The 14,539-nt window shown below is 42.0% G+C and overlaps 1 protein-coding gene across 1 annotated transcript in view; it reads right to left on the bottom strand.

Moving 5' to 3' along the window:
- Positions 1–14,539, bottom strand: part of SORCS3 (sortilin related VPS10 domain containing receptor 3) — a 294,771-nt gene that overhangs the window by 191,376 nt on the left and 88,856 nt on the right. Inside the window, exon 2 of the mRNA XM_009555685.2 lies at positions 8,428–8,495. Within this exon, the coding sequence (XP_009553980.2) occupies positions 8,428–8,495 (68 nt within the window). The remainder of the gene's footprint in view (positions 1–8,427; positions 8,496–14,539) is intronic.

Below are 14,539 nucleotides of genomic sequence, written 5' to 3' on the forward strand. Positions count from 1 at the left end.
ACCTTCTCCACCAAAGCCCAAGACTATACGCCTAGGAACACGACCTGAGCCCAAAATTCACTTCTGATGAGATAGGACGTCTCCCTTCTTGGGGAGCTCATAATCAAATAAATTCATTAACAATGACAGAAAAACTGTATTACATATGGCATATACAATCTGCAAAAGCAGAGACAAGCATGTTCTTCCACAAAAGAAAAATAAAATCATAATTCACACCAAGATCCTCATGATTGTATCAACACCAAAAACATCTTTCAGCATTAAATTCCCTAAATTTCCCATTCCATCATCTATTTTTCTGAAATAGAAAAACTAGAGAAAAACTGGACAGGTTTAAGTTTCCAGTGTCAGGCTGATCAACTCCAGTTGTGCGCCTAAAGGCTGGGAAATTAAATCCCATGAAAGAGAATGGGGGGACGGAGGTGGGGTTTTTTGGTGTTATTTTGGGGTTTTTTTGACTACAGTTTCAAAGCATGCTTTTAGTCCAATAAGACAGCTTTACTAAGAAAATGTGACAGCATCCAAGACAGCCGCCAGCTGGCCAATGGATGGAGAACCTACCTGCGAGGCAAAAGACTCGGGTCCCTTGGGTGCAGTAGGTCAGATCAAAACCTTTTATTTCCTGCTAATCTGCCACAGAATACTCTGGGAAAAATATAAGGAAGAGATAAAAGACAGCATGATTCTTCCCATGGTCTTTCCCCTAGCTCTACTGATTTAGAGATCTCTGTATCCCAAAACAACTAAAATACGGTGGTGTACCATGTCTTCAGCACGATCCCTGCTATTCCATTAGAACACCTACAGCTTGAAAAGCTCATGAAAACAAAAAATGGATGACATTCCCACAACATTGATGTAAAAGCTGTAGACCTATCTGTTCCTTGAATGTCATATCATAAAATAATTACTGTAATCCAGAGGCTGCAGTCACACTATCACATTTAACAGCCACCAGCAGAAATATCCTCCATTAATTCATTGAATCCCCTTTTGAAATCCATTTATGCTTTTATTATTTCTGCCTCACAACATCCTGTAGCAATGAGTTACACAATTTAATTACTTGCGGAATAAAACAGCACTTCCCTTTACACTTACTCAGAGCAAGGGCTTGAACTTGGATCTTCCACACATAAGATTAGTATTGGTCTCTCCCTGGAGTGATTCTCAGTCTTTCCTGTTCAGCTCTTTTGCAGAGCATAAATAATTCAACAGTTACAAGTTAGAAAGGAAAAGAGAAATGGCTGGCTGGGGCTTGTACCTGAAACATGGAAAATACAAACAAGACAGAGCTCATTTTTGCCCTCTCTACATTTTATCTGGAATTCCGTCTTTGTCCTAATAACATTCCCTCAAAAAGTTTGGAATTCGATAAATATCCTTTTCCTCTTGCCTCCCTTTCTCCAGCCAGAAAACAAGATGTATCCAAAACATCCCAGGGCCACTTTTTAACAGGAGCATCCCGATAACTCAGTTATCTACGAGAACAAAACTTATATATGACCACACAACCTTTCCTGACCTATTTAATGAACATATTCCTCACCCGAACATCACCATCACCATCAGCATCCATCATCAGGGAGCAGTCTAGTCCTCCCACAGCCACGTGTTTGGAGATTGACAGCTTCAGCAATGCAGCCCCAATTTCAAGCTGCAAAAGACCTGCGTATGAAGCACAGAGCAGGGACGCGTAGCACATGTTGAACGGTGAGATACATGCACACATAAATGTGAACCTCTCTGCCACCACCATGGACTGGCATGCAACACTTCACCAAATCAAGATCTGGGGCAGAACGTGGTCAAAGCTAAGACTTACCTCTCCAGAGAATCATAAATATAAATAAAGCACTCCAAATATGGGTAAAAGTTTTTAATTAACAGCCTATCTAAAACACCATTACAATCTGCAGTTCTGTTTTTATTAATTCTGTCCAATTCAGTGGGAATTCCACCAAGGAATAGGGATGAGCAGATGCAGGGGGAAGCATATTAATAAATCATAGTGTCATAAAAATTTGTAAACTAATATCTTCTGGGAAGTCTTGGCAATTAGTCTCAGAGCTTTCTTGGCAAACAAAATATTAATAAATCCAAAAGGTCCCCTGTCTGATGATATTCCCACAGAAAGGTCATTGATGGAGCAATTAAGAGACACAACAAATGGACCAGCCAGAAGGCTGGTTCACAAAAGACAAATGAGCTCCATGAAACAAGATGACTAAGGCATCTTAATAAGCAAAGGTGGGACTTTGATCTACAGACTACACACACAAAAGCTTGTAGACTCATATTTGCTGAGCTACTACTTTTCACATGATTTTGCATTGTTCCCCTTGGTCCCCTCTACCTCTGAGGCAAAATTAATGTGATTGCTTTTAAAAACAAGGAACCATCAAGAAGTAGAGGAGAGAGGAGGAGAATGAGACCCGTTTCTCCAAAATAAGCAGGTATTTAGCCACAAGAGCAAAGAAGAAATTTTCACTTGGATCAAGAATGCAGAGCTTTCCATTCTTCACAGCTAGTGACTACCTAAGCTCTTTGGGCCAAGGAACTTCTCTTTATTAAATGGCCTCAATTTTAATTAGGCAGCAGCTAGCTCAGGAACTGGCCAACACGCAGCCATGGTGCATCTCCCAAAGAGTTCAAGCGTGGCTCTCATGCCAAGATGGCATCTATGCCTGACAGCCAGGCTGCGCTGAACCAGGGTGAACCGAATCATCCACTGTGGGGAAAAGACAAATCAGCAAGAATACTAGAGACTTTATTCTCAGATGCTGCTAAAGGCCCACGCTAATCGCAACTCGGGGTGTGCTGGCAGCCCCGAGAAACAACTCTCATCTCACACTGCAAGCATCTCCTGCAGGTCCCCATCTCTTAGTTCTTCAGCAAATTTAGTCTGCACCTAGCAGCTCTCAACCACAAAGATTTTGTCAGGTGGCTCCCATAGCCTGAAAAAATAGCCATCACCAAGCCAGTCTATTTAGACACTCTAACAAACAACAATAGTGGAGTTACCAAACTTTTGGGCACCTAACTTTACAAATCTAATAAAGGTTACAGGTGTGCTTGCACACTCAGCTGGCCCCTTCGCTCTATGCCCTGATGGCTGACTGCAGACAAAAGAAACTGTTCTCCTCATCAGCAGCGGATTTCTTCACTTTGCGTTGTTTGTTAAAATATGCCAAATAAGATGTGATAATGGGAAGCATTACTACTTTGAAAACTAGCTTCATTAATTTTATGTCTAAATACAGTCTTCCGTAAAATAACATGTATCTAAGATGCAGGTTGTCAGCATAAAAGTGAAAAACAAGAAATATAATCAAATTTGATGATACTGCAAGATGTCAGCTGGTCTTAGGGGCTCTCTGGATACTCCATTTCAATACAGCATATTCCAGAAAAACTACAATGTCTCATTGCAAAACATGTGGAGCCTGACTGTTACTGATCAAGAGGTGGTGGCATAAAGCAGAAGCAGTCATTCTCAGCACTGCAGTCTAAAAAATTCATTGCCACGGGGATAGAAACACTCTTTTCAGAAAGCCTTGGCTGTGCCATGACCTATTTCAGGTCTAGCTTGTTTTGCAAAGGATGATAGGGAAATTTGAGTCAGATTTATTATATCTCCTGATCCTTGTCTTCTTACATATCTTAGAGGAAGCTACATTTGAAGCAAAGCAACTAAGTCCCAGTTCCCAAAGCGGAGACATGGCATTTCACACAACATTCACTATTTCATGCTTACAGAGCAGCCCTAGCTGAAGCCAGCTCCATATGTAACACATGAACCAAGGACACAGAAACTGCCATGAGCTGTGAAACTGCAAAGGACACACGTGCTAGAGGTACACTAAAACATCCTGATTGTCTCTGGTTTTACTCTTCTCAGCTCCAAGACAGGAGTTGCAGGTGCTGTGTTTTGCAGCTGTCTCTGTTAAAAAGATAAAAGTAGTGTTGTTTCTTTTTTTTAACTCATCACAGAGGCTAAGACAAGAGAGCAACCTCGTCACGCACAGCACCCACAAGAGTAAAAAAATGCTTGGGGATTTTTGACTGCTGCCATGGAAACATAATTTCTTGGATACAAACAAGAAAACAAGAAGAAATACATGTAAAAATTCCTTCGTCAGCATTTTAGCCTCTTAAGCAGAATGAGTCAGTCATGGTTCTGAATACAGGTTAATGCATGGGCCAGCTTTATGTATCTTCAGATAATTTAGCTGGTCCACAGCCAGAGGAGAGGAACTCCAGGGGACCCATCAAAATTGGGTAAAATGGTAGCAGGGACTCAGAGATGACACATGCAAGTGCCTGCACTTTGGAAGAAAATTTGAACTACTCCCCACTGCCTAATTAGCTGATGTGTTGCAGTCATAGCTCTTGCATCGATCATAAATACCATCCTGCTAACTTGAGCTTCTCCTGTCTGCTGGATCGCCCTGTTATCTGTTTGTCTTCATTTGAGATTGAAAGCTCCCTTGGGACGGAGGCTGTCTTCTTATCTACTGCTATCCAAATAAACATAACTGTTCCTGGATACTAAAAAAGGCAACAGCGGAAAAACTTTTATTCCAGTTATCCTAGCAGAAATAACTGTTCAACCCACACTGGCCGAAACAGCTGAAAACATTTTAAACATTACAATAGCATCTTTAAATACTTATCCAGAATGTTGCGTTCACGTAACCCTATCTCAAAACTCTACAGCATGAACAGGACACAGGATTAGCAACAAGTGAGGAAACATTCAAAGGCTCTTCCTTTGCTTATGAAACCTGTGAAATCTAAAAGGCCCACAGAATAAGAAAAAGAGCTCGATAGATTACTGCTGTTTACTCACACTTAGAAACAAAGAAAGAAACAACTGGACAGCAACAAGATTAACTAACTAAAGAGTGTGCTAGTTACCATACACCTACAGAGCTCCCCACATAATATACCTGAAGACAACATATACTTGAAATCAAAGCTCATTAACACACTCACAATTTCTACGGTCAGATCTGGAGGAGTTATGAACATACATATTTGAAGAAATAAGCCACTGAATAGACTTTCCCTTTTCTCCTCCTCTTAATAAAACTTGTCTGAGATTTTCAACAGAAAAACAGGCCAAAAATACCCTCCAACCCTTCAAGTCTTGGTTGTGAATAGTGGCTTTTCAACACCATATTTTGCATATCTAAGCCCTTCATTCTCCTCTGTTCAACAGATGCCTTCTTGGACTACACCACCTGTGAAGCAGCTTCGTCCCTACTCTTTACAGAGAGAGGATTTACATTTTATGACAGACCACACCGGTCAGCTTACAGTTCATCACAGGCAATGAAGTTTGATGCCTACAGAGAGTGTGGGAATTAGAGGTGCTCCAACAGCACTTCAAATCAAAACCACATAAATTTACAGATTAAGAGGAATTTTTTTCCTCTTATTGACAGAGAAGTATCACGTGTAAGGGGGGGGGCATTCTAGAGAAAGCATATATCCAGTCCTTAACCAAATATGTACTTAAATCAGGCAGGATGTAGCTGGATTCTCAACTATCCAGTTATATTCTGCTAGGCAATGAGAGCTGATGAAAGGCTTACATGCATGAAAAGCCTAAATAATTTTAAGTTCATTTGCTGACCTACAAAAAGACTTCAGAAATTCTGATGTCTCAAAAGTACAACTGCAATGAAGTAGCTTTTTCATAGGAGGAAAACAGTCATCTCCACTTAACTCGCTAGGAAAAATAAAAATCCAAACCACAACTGACAGGTATCCCTTGCAACAAAGAATAAATGTGGCATTCGCAAGGAGAGGTGTGACTGCTTCAGTAGCAATGAAGGCCTTTTCTGTGATGCTTTGGGCCCCAGAAGCATGGATTTGCTTATCAAAGCAACGTCTGTGTTTCTGCATTCAAATGCTGACTAGCATTCCCTCTGTCTAACTTCCTATCAGCTTGATCTAGGAGCAGCTACAAACGTAATTTTTAATTATTCTCTCTCCCCCTCTCGCCGTATCTCCCTTTTTTAATTACATTCAGGATGTTTTCTTATTGATTTAGTTATCCTTGTATTTAGATGCAGGGATCAGAAATTTCTTTTATATGGCAATTCAGTTTTCCGTTAGAAGAAGCCTCTCATGCTATAACCCAGGGGGAACTGAGAAGAAGCTTTTGATGCATGAAGCAGGCAGAGGCAAGATGATATTTGGAGATTGCATTGCACTCTGCTCTATTTCCGCATCCTTTGAAGCACTGTTGGGCAATTCATTGCTCTCTGCCACAAAAGCCACTGCTCTCTTGTGGAAGCAACTGCGCTTGCCAAGCATTCAGAATAGATATCACGCAGCACCACTGCTCAGATGGGCAGGACTCCTGGTCAGCAGGAAGGATGTGTCATATTCCCAGAAAACCGGAAAAGGCAAAAAAAAATCCCACACCTGGAAGAGCCCAGACCTCTTTTTGATAATTATTTGATACTTACATTCAGTTTGTGACCCACCAGTTCTGGAAGCTCAAAGAGGGCTTTGAAAGACCCTACAGAAAGTAACTAAAGAAAGCAAACCTTAAAGGCTTACATTCACTCTGCAGAGACAGATCCTCCTTTTGAAATATTCAAGGTCTCAAAAATTAAAAAGAAAATATTGAAAAGTACCAATTTAAATAATGCAAAGATTCAGAGGTCTTCATGTACAAACAGAACAGAACATCCTGAGAAACGGAGTCTTTCTTTTGGTTTATTATCTATTTGCATTTCTGCAACACCCTTTCCAAAGAAACTCACAGTTGTTCTCTAAGACTCCACACTCCCCACTGAAGCACCACATGGCTCAATCCTGAATTTCCCAGGTAGGAAACTATGGTTTAGAGCCCAGTACTAGCTCTCTCCCACCCTGAGCTTTCTTCCCAGACACTGGAAGAGAAGTCAGGAGGTTCAGACTTCTCAGCCTCTCTGAGTCTCTCGGCCCCACACTGGCCCCTATTTCACTGCAGAAAAGATGCAAAAGCATCCCAGAACACAGTGAAACACACTCACAAATCCCTACACTTCCCCAGCTGACCAAGTACTGGATGCATTCAGTTGTACTGATGATGAACTATATTTCCATCATGCTGGGAAAACTCCAAAAGGGATGCTGCTCTTACCTTTCTGTGAGCTCAGGTGACGTAGTAAGTTCAGTATTAGGACAAGATCTGCCTTCTTGTTACATTATATATGCAGAGCAGATTGCTTGGCAATTACTTTTAAAGCACAACCACAGTGCCATTTGTACTTGTTAGGTAGAGGCAAAAGTTTTTTAAGGCTTTAATACCTTGAAAAGTGCCTGGCTAAGTGGAAATGACTGCATTCTCTGTCTTATTAGCTGCACAGTTATTTATACTTTTGCAGATTACCGGTACAGAACAATTAGGCTTTGGAAGTGCGATGCAAATTGAGAAGTTTCAAGAGCTCTACTGAACAGTTATCCCTTAAATACATTAACGGGAATAAACCTGCAGCACACACCCAAAGCCTGTTCCAAACAGGGACTTTTAAATTAGCTGGGAAGAAAGAAGGATGAGAGACTGCCTGCCAAGAAGCCGCTCACATCTGGAGCAACAGCTACAATGCATTGAAAGTTCCACCAACCACACTTTCAGCAGGCTGAGCAATAGCTGCAATACACCAGGAAAATCTAACACGAGGCACTTGGTTTCCCCCAACCTCTGGCTGCCTTTTTTTTTTTTTTTTTTTCTTTTCCCATACTTTGGGTAACAAACACCTAATAACAATTCTCTTAAAGGCATACCCTTTCCACACCACAGGCAGGATGTTAGAAGGAAGAGAAATCCCCAGCAGGCAGAAACTATTGGTGATTTTGGTGTGCTTCCCCAGGCCAGGGCACTCCATTGTCCACACCAGACTACATGGCAGATACATGACACCATCTGAATCTATCTGTAGCAGAGAAGACACTAGCACCCACTGTGGTATCTCTAGCCCTGTCCTTACAGACCAAGACAACGCAGAATCACCACCAAGAGGACCATCAGCTCACAGGGCTAAAGAACGCGACTAAGATCAGATGACATCATGCACTGTGTTGTACACCATCTTGGACACTGTTCCAGCAGGCATGTACCAGTTATAGACACCATTCTCATTGCCAGCAGAGGCTCTGAGGAATGAAGAAACTCGTCTAAGGACATGCCATGGACACGCCCTTAAATCAAGAAACCTTCTTGTCCGAAGACCTCACTACATTTAAGCAATTTGTTCTTAATCACATGTTCCCTTTACCAACAAACATCTCCAGTTATCTTCAGATTTCCTCCCACCTCTTTCCCTGATCAACTCAGATACTCCCCTTGCTAAGCCTCTAGTTTTACAGGAGGCACAGTGTAACCCCCCCACGTCAGTTGCTCCAGTTTCTACAATCTCTTACCTCCACAGCGAGCTCTCCGTAACACTCCCCAAGTTGAAGTCGTAGAGTTTTGTCAGAATGAGAATCACCTAGGGAAGGTGAAGGGAGGGAGGAAGAGAAAGGGAAAAAAAAAAAAAAAAAAAGATGTTTTCTTTAGACTGTGTAACAATACACAAGGAATCTGAAAACACTTAAAGGAGAGCTTAACATTTATCCCTTAAAGTTGCAGTATTACAGGATCAAGTTAAAAAAAAGGAAAATCATTAGCTTAATTCATCACGTAACCAGTAACATTTATTTAATCTCAGAATGTTTTGCATTTGAAATAAAACATGCAAACAGGAATTAAATGGAACGTGATAATTTGCCCTCTCTGAAGACAGTTATTCAAGGTCAGGGGTGGAATCAGATGCACCCTTGTTAACTCAGAAACCCAATCAGGAATTGCAGTCAACTTTTCCTCTCTGTTTCTCAAGGTGCTACCACAAACTGGTGGGTCTACATGGAAAGAATTGGCAAGATTTTTTATGAAGATCCCCACCCAGCAAAACAGCCCATTTTGCCCAGAATGAACTTTGTTGTTCTCTGTCTGCTGTAACCAATGCCAGAACCATGGGAATATGACGCCCACATGCTATCACCTTTCTGCAGTGGTGAAATAGAGGGTCACAGAGCATGGCATTCAGCTTAGATGCTGAGCAAGATAAACTTCAGCTGTATCGTTAGTGCTCAAGGAGAGCCCGAGGCTTCAGAAACCACTGAATAAATTTCTGGTGAGCCTTGAATATTCCTGAGTCATGCCCTTGCAAAACCGAGGTAGGACGAGAGGGGAGTTAAGCAGTACACGAGGGACCATAGGGGAACATAACTTCCCTCCAATATTGTTGGTGTTCTGACCTCAGATTTCGCAGATACAGGTAATCCAAATCACCAGCTACACTGCCCAACGCCCTTCTGCCCCAGAAAGACACCTACGCACTCCAGTATCCTGTGAGCCTCTGTGCAAGCTCACAGGCTCAGACAGGATAGGAACTTATGGAGAAAGAATAGAGGTTCCTCAGTGAAAGCTAAGAGCATTTGAGCATCTGCTCCTTGTATTTTTAGCATAACTAACAGTATATAGTTAATTCCCTTGGATTCTACAGGATCAGCCTCAGGAAGAGTTTTGGAGCATCTCTTCGTTTTTGTTTTGCATCATTTCAGCATTGTTTCCTCCTTACAGAATTCAAGAACAGGCAACTTCCTTTGCCCGTGTTTGGGCTGTGAAAGTATCTAGGGAAATTTTTAGTAAATACTTGGGGGGGATTTGTTTTATTTTGTCAATAAAAGGTACTTTACGGTTTGACTACAAGATGAGATCAAATGAGAGATCACAGAATCATAAAATAGTTAGGGTTGGAAGGGACCTTAAAGATCATCTAGTTCTAACCTCCCTGCCATGGGCAGGGACATCCCACCAAATGAGGCTGCCCAAGTCCCCATCCAACCTGGCCTTGAACACCTCCAGGGATTGTGCATCAACATTTCCAGGGATGGGGCATTCACAACTTCCCATGGCAACCTGTGCCAGTGCCTCACCACTCTCATGGTGAAGAAATTCTTCCTAATGTCTAGTTTAAATCTGCCCTTCTCCAGTTTATATATATTCCCCCTCGTCCTATCACCACAAGCTTTTATGAATAGCTCCTCTCCAGCTTTCTTGTAGCTCCCTCAGGTACTGGAAGGTCGCTATAAGATCTCCTCTGAGCCTTCTCTTCTCCAGGCTGAACAAGCCCAACTCTCTCAGCCTGTCCTCATATGGAAGGTGCTCCAGCCCTCTGACCATCTTTGTAGCCCTCCTCTGGACCCGCTCCAACAGCTCCATATCCTTCTTACATTGAGGATTCCAGAAGGGTTGAATTCATTAATGTTGGCCTATGCAACAAGGATCTTTTCTACTACAAGAGCCATGCCTTCCTCCCCCTTCCTCCTCACACAGCAGTGGGACCTGTCACACCTTTCATTTGGGTTACCCAGCTGAAAGGCTGCTGGGTGAGGAGTTGAAAGCTCTGCAGAAAATTGCCAAAGGATTAATCAGTATCACAACGGCTGCAGCGGTTGGTTATTGTCAGCATAATACCAGGAAGAGACCTGTTCAAATTGTAAGGGACCTTGGTACGTGACTATGCATTCAGTGCCCAGCTTAATGGCTTTACAATAGATGCTCTGAGCATCGCTCTCTCTACTGGATTCACTTTCCATGTCCCTGATTGCATTTTGTCCCTTTATTTCCCCACACAGAGACCTTTAGGAGGAAGATAAAAGCCAAGCTGCTTCCAGCAGCGTGTGAAAAGAAACCTGCCAGGCATATTTGAGTCAGCATATGCGAGCCCATGTCAGCCTAAACCAATGCTGTGCTGTGGGGAAATAAGGACAATATCACTTTTATCACAATTTAAACCCTGCACACACCTCCCCACACAAAAGAGGAAGAACCAGCTGCAAGTTGGAGCAACCAAGGTTTGTGTACCTCCTCCCCTTACACCAACAGAGGGAAGCAGTTGATGAGAGTGACACTTTTTGGCTGTGCCCTCTATTCCCACAGGGGCTCAGACAGTAGCCTTCTTCAGAGTCTCTCGGAAGCCACGCACCACCGCACAAGCCCTACCCTGCCAGAAATGACACCCTTCTTATTGCTCACAACTATGGTGAGGTTTCACAAGGTGAGTGTTCCAGTTTCAGAGCCTAATCGCGTTGTAGACAGCAGGACGACTCCTGCTGAGTTCAGTGGACCTTGGATCCAGCCCTAAACATACTAAGTAAATCTCCGAGTTGTGGTCAAATTTCAACAGAGTAATTCTACCTTAACTTGCAATTACAACTACAGGCAGCATCCCAACTTTCCCAGCTCTTTGTGTGCCTCTCCCCAGATCTCCTATGCTCTATATTTTTGAAGATGTCAATCATCTATTACAAACCCTGCAAACCGCAGGATAACACCAGCTTTACAGGAGCGGGCTGAATCCTATTCAGCTCCTGGGTATAAATCCAAAGTAAGAGCACGTTGTTTAGTACAGCTTTTCTGGATTTTTCACCCAGGATGACTAACAAAAATCCAGCTCTGCCTGCTGTAATGCATGGAAAGCAAAAGCACGAGCATCCCTTTGCAGTTAAATCAAAGGGTCCCGGGAAACAGCAGGATTTGCCCGAGGCAGTGGTAATACACAATGCAGTCGCCAACAGCAACCTGTCCATGAAATCATTCCCCACCTATGCCCAGGCCAGGCAACACACTTGCACTCTTCATTTTAAAAGCTGAATTAAATGTGAAATCTCCAATTTTCAGTTTAATATACTATTTAAAAACAAAAATAAACATTTTCCCCCTGAACTGAGGGACATCTAGGATCGTCAGCCCATAGAAAATACTCTTCAACCTAAATTAAGATGAAAATACTTTGCTCTGGGGAAAGGAAATAAAGAAAAAAAAAGAAACATTCCAAGAGTTATTGATTCAGAAACAGCAAAAAGATACTCTTTAGGCACTTTTTAATCAAAGTAAAGAAGACACTCTTATAGTACCAAAATTAAACTATTTCTGTCCATTGAAACTATCTCCCCAAAATTAATTTTAAGTCATCTGAATGCTGAACTGTATTTTTCTCCGGAGTTTTATATCGTACACCAGGAATACAACTCCAATATGAAATTTCCTCCCTGCCTCTGATGGGCGAAGGCTCCACACAGCCACGCTGTGCTTCCCAGGACACCCCAGGGCAGGTGGCCCTCAGGGCACCAAGCAGCTCGGCTGGTTGAGAATGAAAAAAGGCAGAAGCAGCCTGCAGGACAGAGCAGGGAAATAGATCAGGCTGAATTACAGCTCTCCTAAGGCAATACAAACTCTCTGGAAAATGCAATTTCAAGCTGAGCTTACACAAAACTAAATGACCTGAAAAATTCAATAAACTGTTTTGGTTTTCTAGACAGAGTGAGGAGGCAGAAAAGATAATCAGAAAAATTATTTTTTCTTTGGAAACAAGTGATGTTCAGTCTTGCAAGAATTTCCTTATGCATTTTACTTTACAGATGTGCCTTTTCACAATCCATATGGTTTCATTTTGCAGAAACTACATTGCCTGCTGAATATCCTGCTATAAGGCTTGCACGACAAACATGACAACCCCTGTCAATTGTTTATCTTCAATGCACTTATACTACAATACAAATCAAGAGCCTCTGGCATTGAAAAATCCCACTATACCACCCTAAAGCAAACTGAACCACTAAATTCAGATTTAATGTGTGGACTGCTTCTCTAAAATTAAGACAGCAGGTCTCCAAAACTGCCCAATCCAGCAGCCCTGAGTCTTGACACAACTTGGCTGACATGAAAGCAGAAAAAATATAGCCAGAAATGGTAGCCCAAGTTTCAATCCATGTTGAAAACGTATCCCTGAAGGGTTCCCTATTGTTCAGAAAATTATTAGAAATCTCTGAGCCCATATATCACAAAAATGCTCAGGAGCTCTTCAGAGTATATGGTGGCATAACAATCTTTCATGCCCATAAAATTTTACTATGAAGGAAAATTACTTTAGTTCATTAAACTCTCTTCCAGATCTTGCCAATATTAAACTGGTAAAGTGCTTTGCATATACCCTACAGTGGAATATATAACTCAGTTTCCCACAAATTAAAGTGTAAAGACATTGCTGTTCCTTCAGCCAGCTGACAATGAATTTCAGGACAACCAAAAAGTGCGATATCAAACACAGTCATGTTCCTGGATTAGGTGATGCTCATATCAGAGACAGGACAGAAAAGAGCACAGCAATCAGGGAGAAGAGCTAATCATCTCAAGCAGACATCTGAAAGGCCAGCACTGATCCATTTTATGAGATTCCTCTCCTCTCTAAGTGATCCTGCTCACGGTTGAAGGTAAATTGAGTTGAAATGCTCCGGGATCTAAAAAGTCAGCAGTATTGCACTATCAAGGTTCCTAGCTGTTTTTTTCTTTTGGTGTTTGGGTTTCTTTGATTTTTTTTGTTGTTGGTGATTTTTTTTAAAGCACAAAACTAATAAATAAAGATGAACTGATCAACAAAGTCATAGAGTTATTCAGGGTGACAAATTTGCTAAATAAGGTGGTCTTTCACGTAACCTCTGCATTCAAAGTTAACTCAGGCAAACACCACCAATATCAGCATAATCTTTCTGACATAAATGCTTAGAAGGTGGGAAAAGGATCATTTACATGCTCAACATACATTTGTGCTTAAGTGCGTGGTGGGTTGACCCCAGCCAACAACTAAGCACCCACACAGACACTCACTCTTTCTATGCCTTGGCGGGGACAGAGGAGAGAACCAGAAAACTAATAGCGAGAAAAACTTGTAATTCCAGATGAAGACAGTTTAATAAGTGAAAGAAATAAGTGAATAAAAACCAAAACAGCAATACACAAGGAATGCAAAGGCAGACAATGAAAGATGGGTACACTCTGGAAAGGCTACTCCACATCTATTACTGCTAAGGATGATATCATATGAGACAGAATACCCCTTTGGCCAGTTTGGGTCAGCTGTTCTAGCTGTGCCCCCTCCCAAGCTCTTGAGTGCCCCCAGAGTACTCCTAGGGCAGGCAGAGTGAGAAACAGAGAAAACCTTGTCACTACGCAAGCACTGTTCAGCTATACCTAAAACATCTGTCTGTTACCAACACTGGTTTAGCTAAAAATTCCAAACACAGCCTGACACAGGCTGCTATGAAGACTATCAGCTCCATTCCAGCACAAGTATTTTCCTATATCACGGTACAATTGTTTGCAAAAATAGTCACTACGTAGCTCTGTCCCACCAAAATCACTTCACACAAATACATCTTAAAAACTGTACGCATGTATGTGTGTGATGACACATCACCACTCTCATTGACCCTGGAGGTCCAAGCGCAGTTGCCAATACCCAAGAGTGCCATCTCCAGTTGTGAGAAGTACATAACATTATTACAAAACTCCCAGGTGAGGAATTTAAATTCCACAGGTGTTAACAGATTCCACAAGCATTACCACTGTGAAACAAGGCAACTAATGCCATCTTTGTTTTACTGATGAGGAACCAGAGACAGAGAGAGAATAAGTGCTTCTCTACATGGG

Source organism: Cuculus canorus, chromosome 7 (genome assembly GCF_017976375.1).
Source record: "Cuculus canorus isolate bCucCan1 chromosome 7, bCucCan1.pri, whole genome shotgun sequence".
NCBI classification, from domain to species: domain Eukaryota; kingdom Metazoa; phylum Chordata; class Aves; order Cuculiformes; family Cuculidae; genus Cuculus; species Cuculus canorus.